General features: G+C 44.9%; 2 protein-coding genes across 2 annotated transcripts; both read left to right on the top strand.

The window, feature by feature from the left end:
• Positions 1-2,369: 2,369 nt before the first annotated feature.
• LOC128251739 (dynein axonemal heavy chain 1) lies at positions 2,370-6,020 on the top strand. Its single transcript, XM_052978876.1, has one exon. It carries the CDS (start codon positions 2,473-2,475, stop codon positions 5,716-5,718), a length of 3,246 nt encoding a protein of 1,081 aa, XP_052834836.1. The 5' UTR covers positions 2,370-2,472; the 3' UTR covers positions 5,719-6,020.
• A 1,085-nt stretch (positions 6,021-7,105) lies between these two features.
• On the top strand, positions 7,106-10,399 carry LOC128251742 (pre-mRNA 3'-end-processing factor FIP1). Its single transcript, XM_052978880.1, has 4 exons — positions 7,106-8,649; positions 8,709-8,801; positions 9,579-9,649; positions 9,712-10,399. Exons 1-4 carry the CDS (start codon positions 7,221-7,223, stop codon positions 10,243-10,245), a joined length of 2,127 nt encoding a protein of 708 aa, XP_052834840.1. The 5' UTR covers positions 7,106-7,220; the 3' UTR covers positions 10,246-10,399.
• The last annotated feature ends 1,167 nt before the right edge of the window (positions 10,400-11,566 follow it).

Below are 11,566 nucleotides of genomic sequence, written 5' to 3'. Positions count from 1 at the left end.
CATTTTGTTGGGTTTTTACGGGGAACCGAGTGAAATCGTGCAATAACAAAGAGCGCGTTTTGCGAGTTGCTTAAATAGATTTCGTACAGTCTGTTAGCAACAGACGGCTCTTAACAGAAAGAGTATTTTTCACTCTCCCGCGTTTGATTAGGTTCGACGCAACGCCGGTGCCGCTTGAGCGAACTACAAAGAATGTTGGTTTTCGTCATGGCCGGTATCGACTGTCTGCATGGGGGTTTGAGTCAAGGATAAAATGTTCGTTCTGGACTTAGCTCCGATATAAGCGTTAGGCGTTGCAATCTTCAAACCGTGGGGAATCAGAATTGATTTAAATAAAGAAAGTTGCTCAACCTTTTAAATCGCAATGTTACAAAGCGAAAACAAGCATATTGTTTCTAAATTATCCTTCCAAAAAGCACCAAAGTAACAAATAACAACGCAATTGAAAACGATGACATATCGATATGACGCTGTATTTCGATTAATATGCGGTTTCCATTGCCACATATTTACACATTCCGCTAAATGTAAATTTATCGCTGGAGTTGTGTTTAAGCCAAATGTAAACTTACAAAAAAAAAAGAAATGGAGCAAACCCTTTAAATAATATGTTAAGCAACAGTGAAGCTATGATGATTTTCCGATGAATGGCCGTGCTATATCGTAGTCTGATTTTAATAAAACTAAAATTAATAAACTGCTACTATATATCGGAGGTACATTTAAATCAATTGAAGATAGAAAGCAAACATCGCCAAGCCGAAGTTTATATTCCTTTGCAGCCATTGCAAAAATTAAACATCTTAATTTAAACATTAAAATCCATTGAAGCAATGATGATTGTCATTTGATTTTTATTCGATATCGTTTACCAAAATTAATAAAATAAAACCGTTATTCTACAAAAAAAATTTAAAATAAGAAAGTTACAATTTAAAAAAAAATTTTGATCAAATTTAAACCGTAATTCCAAATTAATAAACCATCACCACAAATATCAAATAATAACCCGTTTGATACCCAATTTGCTCAGATCCGATGCTCCGTTCAAAAGTAATCCAAAAATTACCATTTTTTTATAATCTGGAGGTCTGGAAAAATTTTGAATTTTTTTTCTACGACTTTTTGAAAAACCAGTATGTTTAGCGGAAAATCGAAAAAAAGCTAGGCTTTGCACTGCTATTACTTCTATCGTTACTGATTTGAATTAAATTAAAATTGTAAATCTGAACTATCAAATTAAACTATTTCCAAAAGAATAAAAAAAATCAAAAATAGAGAAGGTAAACTTTTTGTAAATTTACTTTTTTTTAAATTTCGGTTGTCTCCATCGGAGCTGTATGAAAGAAGCCGTCCGATTTTAATTAAATTCAAGTATATATATATTTTATACGGTCGGAGATTTCTCCTTCACTGCGTTACAAACATATAATACCCACTACGGCAAGGGTATAATGAGACTTAAAACTTTTTAACGTTGATTTAGTTTTTTAACGAAATTGAAAACATTTAATAATTCCTTTAATTTCACAAATCGTCGTTCATCTGCACTTTGTATTGTAATAATATAAATAATAATATCTCACCTGTTATTTACATAAAATATTTGTAAAAATGTTTTTAAAATATTTTTAAAAATCTTTGAATATATTATGCCTTATTAAGTTATTAGTATTAACTTAAGGAGTATATATAAAAAAAATGGCATTGTCAACACTTAAAGGTAAGAGCGTGCAGCACCCCCACCCCCCGCTAACAGTGGTTTCACTCTGTTTCCCTACATAGCCCTATCTTATGAGCTTAGGATAGTGCTTATTACCTCAATAACTTTTAAAATAATAGCCAGACTTGAATGTTTTTGAGTATACCGATAGATATGACTAAAACACACCCATTCAGCCCTATAACTGAGGTCTAACCTGTTTCAGAGAGACATGACACCCTTTCGAGATCTGTGGGAGTTAGAGTGGGCGGGGCACTTTTTGAAAGAAACTTGTGCTGCGTAGGCTTAACTTGAATCTGCATGTCAAATTCCAAATCTCTTGTCTCTCTAGTTTAAAATATTTTGACGATTATACGTCGATTGGCTGGATTGACTCGGCTGCGGATCCTGACTAAGAGTGTATATATTTTATAGGGTCGGTAAAAAGTAGGCAATTTGTCCAAAATGTTATGTTTCACGCTAAACAGTTGAAAAAGTCGCGCCTGCCATACAACTTATCCCAAAAAGCCATAACGATCCATTAAAATTGGTCTTAACAAATGCTGTACTTGTAAATGCTGCTTTGAAAATTTTCAAAAAAATGCAGGATTGATTTAGTTTTAAGAGTACTTACAAGACAAGTGAGTCTGACAGTTTTTTAAATGTCACTTGCTTGGCAATAATTTTATTTTTGTGGCAGAAATGGAAACCCAATGCTTTGGAAGGAACGCCACATTTACATTTAGATTAATTGAAACCATATATCTGACATGGATCCGGATAACTTGGAGGTGGGATTGGGGGGAGATGATGACGCTTACGAGGAGTCAGAGGAGTCCAGCCTCGGCTCCATCAGCTACCAGGAAAACGATGACCATCAGTTTCAGCGTGAGGTCGAGAAGGCCATCTGCATCATGCCTCCCCGACCGGGAACTGCCACGATGAACTACCAGGAGCTGTATATCCCCAGGAACCAGCTCACCGATGTGTACTACCCCATTCAGGAGGCCCAGCGCTGGCTCACGCTGATGGACAAGATGGGCAAGCCGCACCGCTTTCCGCTGCCCACCATCCTGCCGAAAGTGATCCAGACCCGCTACGTGCCCAAGCGTCACCTGCCCAAGGACGTGGAGGTGGACCGGCGGCGGCGTCAGTACCAGAAGATCAACCTGGTCGAGGAGCTGGCCAAGGCGGGTCTGACCAACGACGTGCTCCGGCCCACCGAGGAGCAGTACAACGTGATGTCCGAGTTCGCCTTCCCGCACAAGTTCCCGCTGAGCTACTTCGACGACAGCAACTTCGACATCAACTCGCCGGCCGCCTGGTTCGAGCTGGGTGTCGTTGGCCAGGTCCACTATCCGCTGCCGGCGAAGGCCTACCTGCCCTACAACCGCAGTCTGCTCAACTGCCAGTGGGGCATGGCGGCGGTCACCGCCCACCACGCGGATACGGACCTCTGGACGCTGCTGTCGCTGGAGGACGGCTGCACGTACACGGTGCCCAAGCTGCAGTTCATGTTCATGGCCGAGGATCCGCACAAGTACATCAAGCGGCTGCAGGCCGCCGTTCACGAGCGGCACAAGGGGGAGCAGCTGATGCTCATGGAGCTGATCGTCGACTGCGTCCTGCACGAGGACATCGAGTCGACGGTCTTCTACAGCTTCAAGCCCATCGAGGCGGTGCTGCTGGCCGCTCAGGTGTCCGAGCAGTGCAAGCGACGGCTGCGCTCCGAGGTGAACCTGGTGTTCGAACGCCTGATGGCGCTGTACGAGCTGGAGCAGTTCATCCTGAAGATGCCCAAGGAGTTCCCCCAGTTCCGCAACATCAGCCTCAAGGAGTTCCTGCCGCGCTCCTTCGCCGTCGAGGTGTCCGGCAAGGAGCGCCACGAGCTGCAGGCCCTGGGCATCACCATGCAGGAGAAGCGCTACGACTTCCTCAAGGCCAGTCTCTTCTACTGCGGCGGCGGCGTGGAGGCCATGGCCGGCGTGGCCATCGAGTGCCAGTACATTGAGACGCTCTCGATCTTCGTGTGCACCTTCAGCAAGCCCTTGGCGCTCACCGACTTCCTGCAGGCCCAGGAGGCGCACAGCGACAACGTGGCCAGGTACCTGAAGGTCTACTGGCCGCAGAAGCTCACCGACGTCATTACGGTGGTGCTGCGGGCCCTGGGAAAGGGCTGGCTGGACATCTCGTTCGGCAACTGGACCGTCTACCTCATGTGCAAGATCTCGAGGTTCATACTGCAGGCGAAGTTTCGCATGCAGGAGTCCATGGAGGTGCTGCTCGGGATGTCGCTGCTGAACTTCTCGCACTTCGTCTGCGATCCGTGTCTGCAGTTCCTGGCCCTAAAGTCCAGCTACAAGTGGACCAGCAACTACATCGACACCGAGTTCCCCTTCCACAAGCCCGTCTTCGCCATGACCCTGGGAATCAGTGACGATGGCAAGGTCTTTTACTCCACCGATCCGGATGAGTTCCAGCCCGGGCTGGTGGAGATCTTCAAGACGTGCCTGGAGAAGGCGGCTGGAGTGCGGTGCATTGATGCCGCCGTCATGACCACTCTGAAGTTCGCCCCGAACCTCTACATCCTGACGGTCGAGCTGATCGAGGAGAGCTTCGTGCGGGAGAACGAGCTGCTGACCAAGTGCTATGGAAAGGCGGTGCTGCCGCTGAGGGCATATGCCCGCCTCTACGAGAGGTTCATCGACTTCTACCTGCTCAACATCAACGCGTACATGCAGGCCTATGCCCAGGCCCACAAGCCGTCCTCCGAGGTCAAGCGGGACATCCTGGAGCACAAGCGCTTGAAGGAGGAGATGCGCGAAATCCTGCCGGCCTTCATAACCATCGGGCCGTTCTACATCAACGTGGACACCCTGAAGCAGTTCATGATTAAGAAGCGCATCGATATCGTCAGACGGATCTTCGAGTACTACGTGGACCGGATGTACGAGGCGAACGAGGCGCTGCTCGACCGCTGCCTGGAAGTGTTCCGCCGGATCGCGGAGCGGCCCATCAGCATTGAGCACCTGTACGAGATCCGCGACTTTGCCCTGACCGTACCGGACGTGGTGGACGAACTGAAGGCGGACATACAGGTCATGTGGCTGGAGTACGACCTGCTGGACAGCTTCTTCTACAACCTGAGCGACCACCAGTTCGCCATGAAGTGGAACGTCTATGCCTGGCCGCACCAGATAATGGTACGCCTGTCCACGCTGAAGGACGAGCAGAAAATCGACATCGAGGAGTTCCTGCGCCAGCACGGCAGCGAGTGCCAGGCGTTCGAGGAGCGTCTGGAGTCCCTGAACGACGAGGTGCAGGCCTACTCCCTGGCCTTCAATACGAACCGGGCCCAGGAGACGTCGGTGGACATCAAGAAGACGTGGGTGCTGATCAAGGAACTGCAGAAGGTCAGCCAGACCCTGCAGTTTCGGCAGGAGCTCTTCGAGCTGGAGCCGCTGTCCACGCAGTTCCTGGAGAGCATCATCGAGAGCTTCACCCCCTACAAGAACTTGTGGTACGCCTGTGCCAACTTCCTGAAGCTCGAGGATGCCACCACGGGCAACCCAATAGCACAGCTCGACCTGGACGATGTGTGGACCAGCTTGATGAAGCTGCGCGATGAGCTCACCGAATCCATGCAGATATTCAATGAGAAGCACGAGATCATGGAGGTGGCCTTAACGTTTATCGCCAAAATTGACGACTTCGTTCCGGTGTACAACAGCATAAGGGACCTGCGGAACGAGAACTGGATGTACATGCACTGGCAGGAACTGAGCGCAGTAACCGGTCAGGACATCAAGTACACCATTGCCATGAACTATCAGTACCTCATGCGTAAGGGTATTTTGGACTTCCTGCCCCAGGTCCACATCATCTCGGAGAAGGCCAGCAACGAGGCGGAGGAGATCCATCGCGCCATCGAGGAGGAGGAGCGGCGGAAGCAGTCCGAGCTTGATGCGCTCTTGATGCGCAAACAGCTGCGCAAGTGCCGCAGGGATATACTATAGGTTGTTTTACATAATGTCTTAATCGTACCTTAAATCGTTTACTTGTGTAAAAAATGCATTAGAATTCCGCATTACGCCGTTGAATCGCAGAGAAAACAGGGCAACAGGTAGAAGAAAGCATTTCCATGCCTATATATGTACATAATATATCAAATAATATGTGTTTAGTTAGGTACAAATAGTATAGATTTGAATTTCTTTTTTTTTGGGTCATAGTTAAGTTGGAAAAATATATATATCTTCAGCAGTTTTTTTTTGCATAAAATAGTACATGAGATGCTTACTATTGCATGTAGTGACGATGCGCACCAAGAGCGTGTGAATAAAATTATAAACGTTGTTCTTAAATTTTAAACCACTAACATGTTTAAAAGAACTTTTAAATAAATTTAAAAAAAATAAAGGAGTTAAATTTATATTTTAATTTATATATAATATATATATATTATTTTATTATATTATATTTTTTGTATTCCGGTTGTTTTAATGGGAGCTAACATTAAAGAACTTTTAAATAAATTTAAAAAAATAAAGAAGTTAAATTTATATTTTAGTTTATTTTTTTATATTAGATTTTTTGTATCCCTATTGTTTTTATGGGAGCTATATGCTTAAGTCGTCCGATGTCAATGAAATTTAGATCGTAGTTCTGAAATAACAAATCAATACTAAATTTCACTGCGTTGCAAACTTCCAAATGAAATTATTATACCCTTTGTAAGGTTATAATGCAGAATATCATTCTCTTGTAACTCTCATACTTAATTATAACATCAGTTTTTTTTTTAATGTGAAAGGAATGTTAAATAAACTAAATATCAAAACTATTTTAATCATTAATCATCACTCTAAAAGCTTGTCTGAAATATTAAGAAAGCCCAATTAGATTATTTACTTTTTTTTGCAAATTTTTAATAATTGTTAGAGGAGATTTTTGTTTATTTTTTTTAAGTTTATAGCTCTTGAGATTCCAAAACTTTTGGTATATAACATCGACTTGCTTTAATCCGTATTTTGTTAAAAGATTAATTTTTTTTCAATAATATTATTTTAACCTGTATTGAAATTAAACCGTTAAATTTAGGTGATACATTCAAAACATTTGCTCACGAGAGCAGATTCATCGAAATGACGATTCTCAGCCGGTATCGACAGATGCAAAACTATCGTCTTAACATAACATTAACAGCGTGCTGTTAGGCGCGCGCACAGTTTTAAACATTTCGCCAATTGATTCTGAGACCTGAGTATGAACCAACGGAATGCTTGATAAATGAAAGCTAGAACTGAAGTGGAATCGGTAACAGTGCGCAATTTTTTTCGGATGAAGTTCGAAGATCTGTACTTGTTAGAGATGGAAAAACATCGATGATGGCCAGACAAGTATTAGCGATGTGTTGAAAACATCGATAACATCGATGTGAGCATCGATTCCACATCTAAAATTTCGCCCAACGCATTGGATTCTGAGCGGTTTCTTGAGGATTTCTAAGAATACGACCATGGCGGACGACACCAACGAGGACAGCTGGCTGTATGGCACCTCGAACCCGGACTCGACGACCGGCGAGCTGGGCAACGGCGGGGACTCGCTGACGGCGGAGCACGAGGCTGCGGCAGAGGCTCAGGCCTTGGCCGCAGTGGTTGCCGGCGAAAAGCCGGGCTCCTCGTCCGGGGCCGATCCCGCCGGGGACTCGCCTTGCTATCCCAAGGAGGAGGTGCCCGAGTACTCGGAGTTCGACGACCCGGCGCAGGAAATGGAGGAGGACGAAGAGGCCCTGCCGGACACCACGGACAGCAGGAGTAGGAGAGAGCGCGACAGGGACAGGGATCGGGACCGTGGCCGGTTTGCGGACCGGGCCGACACCCATTCCTCTCCGGATCCGGAGGACGACGAGATGGTCGATGCTCCCAGCTCCAGGAGGGAGCGGAACGGCTCAGGGTCCGAAGAGGACGACGACGACGACTCGGACGACGACATCAACGTGGTCATCGGAGACATTAAGCAAGCCCCCAGCTACAACATCAAGCAGCGACCTAATCTGTTGGCCGGCGGCACTGGAGCCGCCGGAGACAAGGCCAAGCCGACGGGCCAGGCGGGCAAGTTCAGCATCGAGGACTTCGAGGGCGCCGGCACCATAAACGGTGTGGCCGTGCACGAGTTCAGCATCGACTCGCTGGAGGAGAAGCCGTGGCGCAAGCCGGGAGCGGACATCACGGACTACTTCAACTACGGCTTCAACGAGGAGACGTGGCGGGCGTACTGCGAGCGGCAGAAACGCTTCCGGGTGGCGGAGAGCGGCGTGGGACTGGCCAGTCTTACGCAGAACGTGAGCCAGAACACGCCCATTGGAATCCTCACGGACGGCGGATTGGGCATGGGTCCTCCCGGAATGCACGGCATTCAGTCCATGGTGGGAATGGGCGGGGAGGGTGGCATGCAGATGCCGCCGCCGGGCATGCCGCCACCCATGATGCAACACCAGTCGCGATCAGGAATGGGGCTGATGCAACGCCCCCCCAGGCCCATCTCGACCACGGGCGGCGACAGGGGCGGCGATCGGGAGAGAGGCGTCAAGGAGAACGCCATTCAGGTGATGACCGCCGAGTGCCGGGAGTATTCGCGTGGTGGCCTGGGACCCATGGCGCCAAACTTCCCGCTGCCCGGAGCCTCTGAAGAACCCTTCTTCCACGAGCCGGAGCCCTTCGACTACGGCTACGAACCCACCCAGGAGTCGCAGTGGGGCAGCGATAATGCCGGCTGGGTGCCCAGCGGGATCAAGGAGCTGACTCCGGGCCACGCCCATATGCAGCAGCCGCCGCCTGGGATGCCGCCTCCCGGCATGAGCGTACCACCGCCACAGATGGGCGGCCCGCCACCCAACTTACGCGGCATGATGCCGCCCAACATGCGCATGCCACCAAATATGAGTGAGTTCTGAAGAGGAAGACCAATCGTATCCTTGGCTTATCCGTGTTTTCTCTTGCAGATATGGGACCGCCGCCAGGCATGATGATGGGAGGCAACGGACCGCCACAGATGCGAATGGGCATGGCACCGCCACAGAGGATGGCCATGGGCGGTAAGAACAAAGCCAAGTTTAAAGGGATATTTTAAGATAAACGAAATATAGTTTTGAGGTGAATCAGGGTACAGCTTTCCCTTTTGTGCAAATTGGTAAATTTCCTTTGGGATTGTATAAAACAAAACGATTTAAAAAGATGAGAAGAAATATAAGTCCTTTGGAAAATGAATTTTTATATAACAGAGTCCTGCCCAGCTGGGGCTTAAGATCAGTTCCGAGCTGGAGCATAATTTGTTTAGATATGACTCTAAAATCATAGTTCATGAAATTATCGAGGAACAGCTTCTAGCATAAGCTATGATTCCAATTAGCCTTCAGCTCAATTGGCTATAGAGCTCCCATTATTCGAACATGAATAGCTCAGGCTTATGCTTATACTTCAAAAAAGGCAAACATAGCAGGTTGAGCTTACTAATTTGCTTTTTTTTAAATTAAAAAATTGTTTAGTTCTTGCTTTAGACTAAAATAATTCAATATACTCCTTAACGGTTTAATTGCAAAAAACTGGTAAAAATTAGTATTAGAAATTGAACTTATTTTTGATAAAATTCTGTTTTTTTTTAAACAATCTCTTGGTCAAATCAAAGGTGTATTTTTGTATCCTGGCTATACCATTAAAAACAATTAATATTATGCAGTTGAAATTAAATACAAGACTATTAGATACCCGTTACTCAGCTTACAAATTTCAAATCAAATATTTTTTTACAAAACAATCGGGGCTTAAATACATATTTTACTACTTTTAATTGATTTGTGTCATCTATATTTCAGAGCGTGGCGGCTACGAGGATGATCGTGAGCGCAGAAGGCGAGAGAAGGACAAGTTGTTAAAGAAAGATCAGGTAAGTGTCACATAGGAACAATGAATTATGGAGAAATCACGAATATATATTTATATATAAAGCTGCGAAAGGACTTCCTGGACATGCTGCGGGAGCGCCACGAGATTGAAAGGCATACCAGGTGGTATGACATCAAGAAGAAGTTCGAGGCGGATCCAAGGTACCGTGCGCTGGACTCGTCCTATCGCGAGGAGTACTTCGAAGACTACCTGCACCTGCTGAAAGAGGAGAAGCGCAAGGAACGCGACTTAAAGGAACGCGAGCGACATCGCGACAAGGAGCGATCTCGGGATAAGGACAAGGATAAGGAGAAAGACAAAGAGAAGGATAAGGATAAGGAGAAAGAAAAAGATAAGGAAAAGGATAAAGACAAAGACAAGGAAAAGGAAAAGGACAAAGACAAGGAGAAAGACAAAGACAAAGAGAGCTCACGTCGAGAACGCTCCAGATCCCGCGAAAAGTCCAGCCGTCGCAAGTCCAAGTCCCGCGAGAAAGATCGAAGCGAGCGAAGCAGCAAGAGCAGCAGCACCGCACCTTCCTCCAGCCGCAGCGAGAAGAAGAAATCACATCGCAAGGATAAAGAGGAAGAGGAATAGCATTTGTTAAGGTACTATATGGAAGACGATTGTGAAGCAACTCCCTGAGCTGCCCACCATACAAATTAAAAACAAAACAATCCAAAATAAATACTTTCAATAAAAGAAGAAACTCAAAAGCAATACGAGGACTGTTTAGAGAGATAAAAAGTCGAATACAGATAAATAAATATCGTATTGATTAAGAAATTGGACTGGTCTTACTTTTATAACTGGTATAAAAGTAGAGTAAAAGGGTATAATGTAGTCGTTGAAAAGTATGTAACAGGTAGAAGGCAGCATTTCCGACCCTATAAAGTATATACATTTCTGATCAGGATCAATAGCCGAGTTGATCTAGCCTTTTCCGTCAGTCTCTCCGGCCATATGAAAGACGGGATCTCGGAATCTATAAAAGCTAGATATTTGTGATTTGAAATGCAGAGCTGAGTTATTTGATTCAAATTGTAGTGACCTGATGTACTCGAGCTATGTTCATGAAAGTGCTCTTTGAGCATAGCTTTAATCTGTACTTTCTGGGTAATATTTAAAAAACGTTTGTTTTCTGTCATTGCAGATCGTTTTGGTAAAACATTCGTAATCGTCAACCCTATAAAAAAAGTATTTGTGTTCTTGAAAAGCATTAGTAGTCAAGTCGACAATAGCATATCCGTCTGTCTGTATCTATGCGATTTACTTTATCAGTTTGAAAGCCATTTCGCATTTGTCGCTTTTTGAAGATTTCGGCTTGATGAAGTTTACTTTCTTGACCGTTTTGTATGTTTAAATGAATACAAACTATCCCGATTTAAATATCTGCATACTTAAATATTTTCAATAACAACTAACTCTTATAGTTGATCCTGTTGAAGATAAGCGATATTAAAAAAGTATTTACTTAAAGGGTAGGGGCTGTCCATATATCACATAATCAAAGTTTGGACATTTTTTTACCTTTTCATTTCTGTTGTTTCCACAAAGTTTTTATGTTTGGGAAATTACAGATAACAACTTCAATTGCATTTCTATAGTGTTTATGTATTTATTTATTTGTTTATGAATTCATGTGTTGATTCTGGCGGAGAGTGAAACATTTGAATTACAAAAGCACTTAAACAAAGAGTGACTGCCATATAAATGAGGTCTTAATTAACTGGAAATGTTGTTTCACAGACACATGAACGACACAGGGAAAGTACACATCTTTTATTATTCTGCTGAGTTTTTAGTGTTCGGTTTCGCCTTAATTGACATAGTAATTGTCGTACATTTGAGCAGCTTTTAACGATTTGTCAAATGAATACAGAGTAAATTAAATGGTTGATTTATGTGATCTGATAAT

Source organism: Drosophila gunungcola, chromosome 3R, assembly GCF_025200985.1.
Source record: "Drosophila gunungcola strain Sukarami chromosome 3R, Dgunungcola_SK_2, whole genome shotgun sequence".
Taxonomy (NCBI): Eukaryota; Metazoa; Arthropoda; class Insecta; order Diptera; family Drosophilidae; genus Drosophila; species Drosophila gunungcola.
The sequence above is the reverse complement of the archived record's forward strand: the minus strand, read 5'-3'. Positions and strand labels throughout refer to the sequence as shown.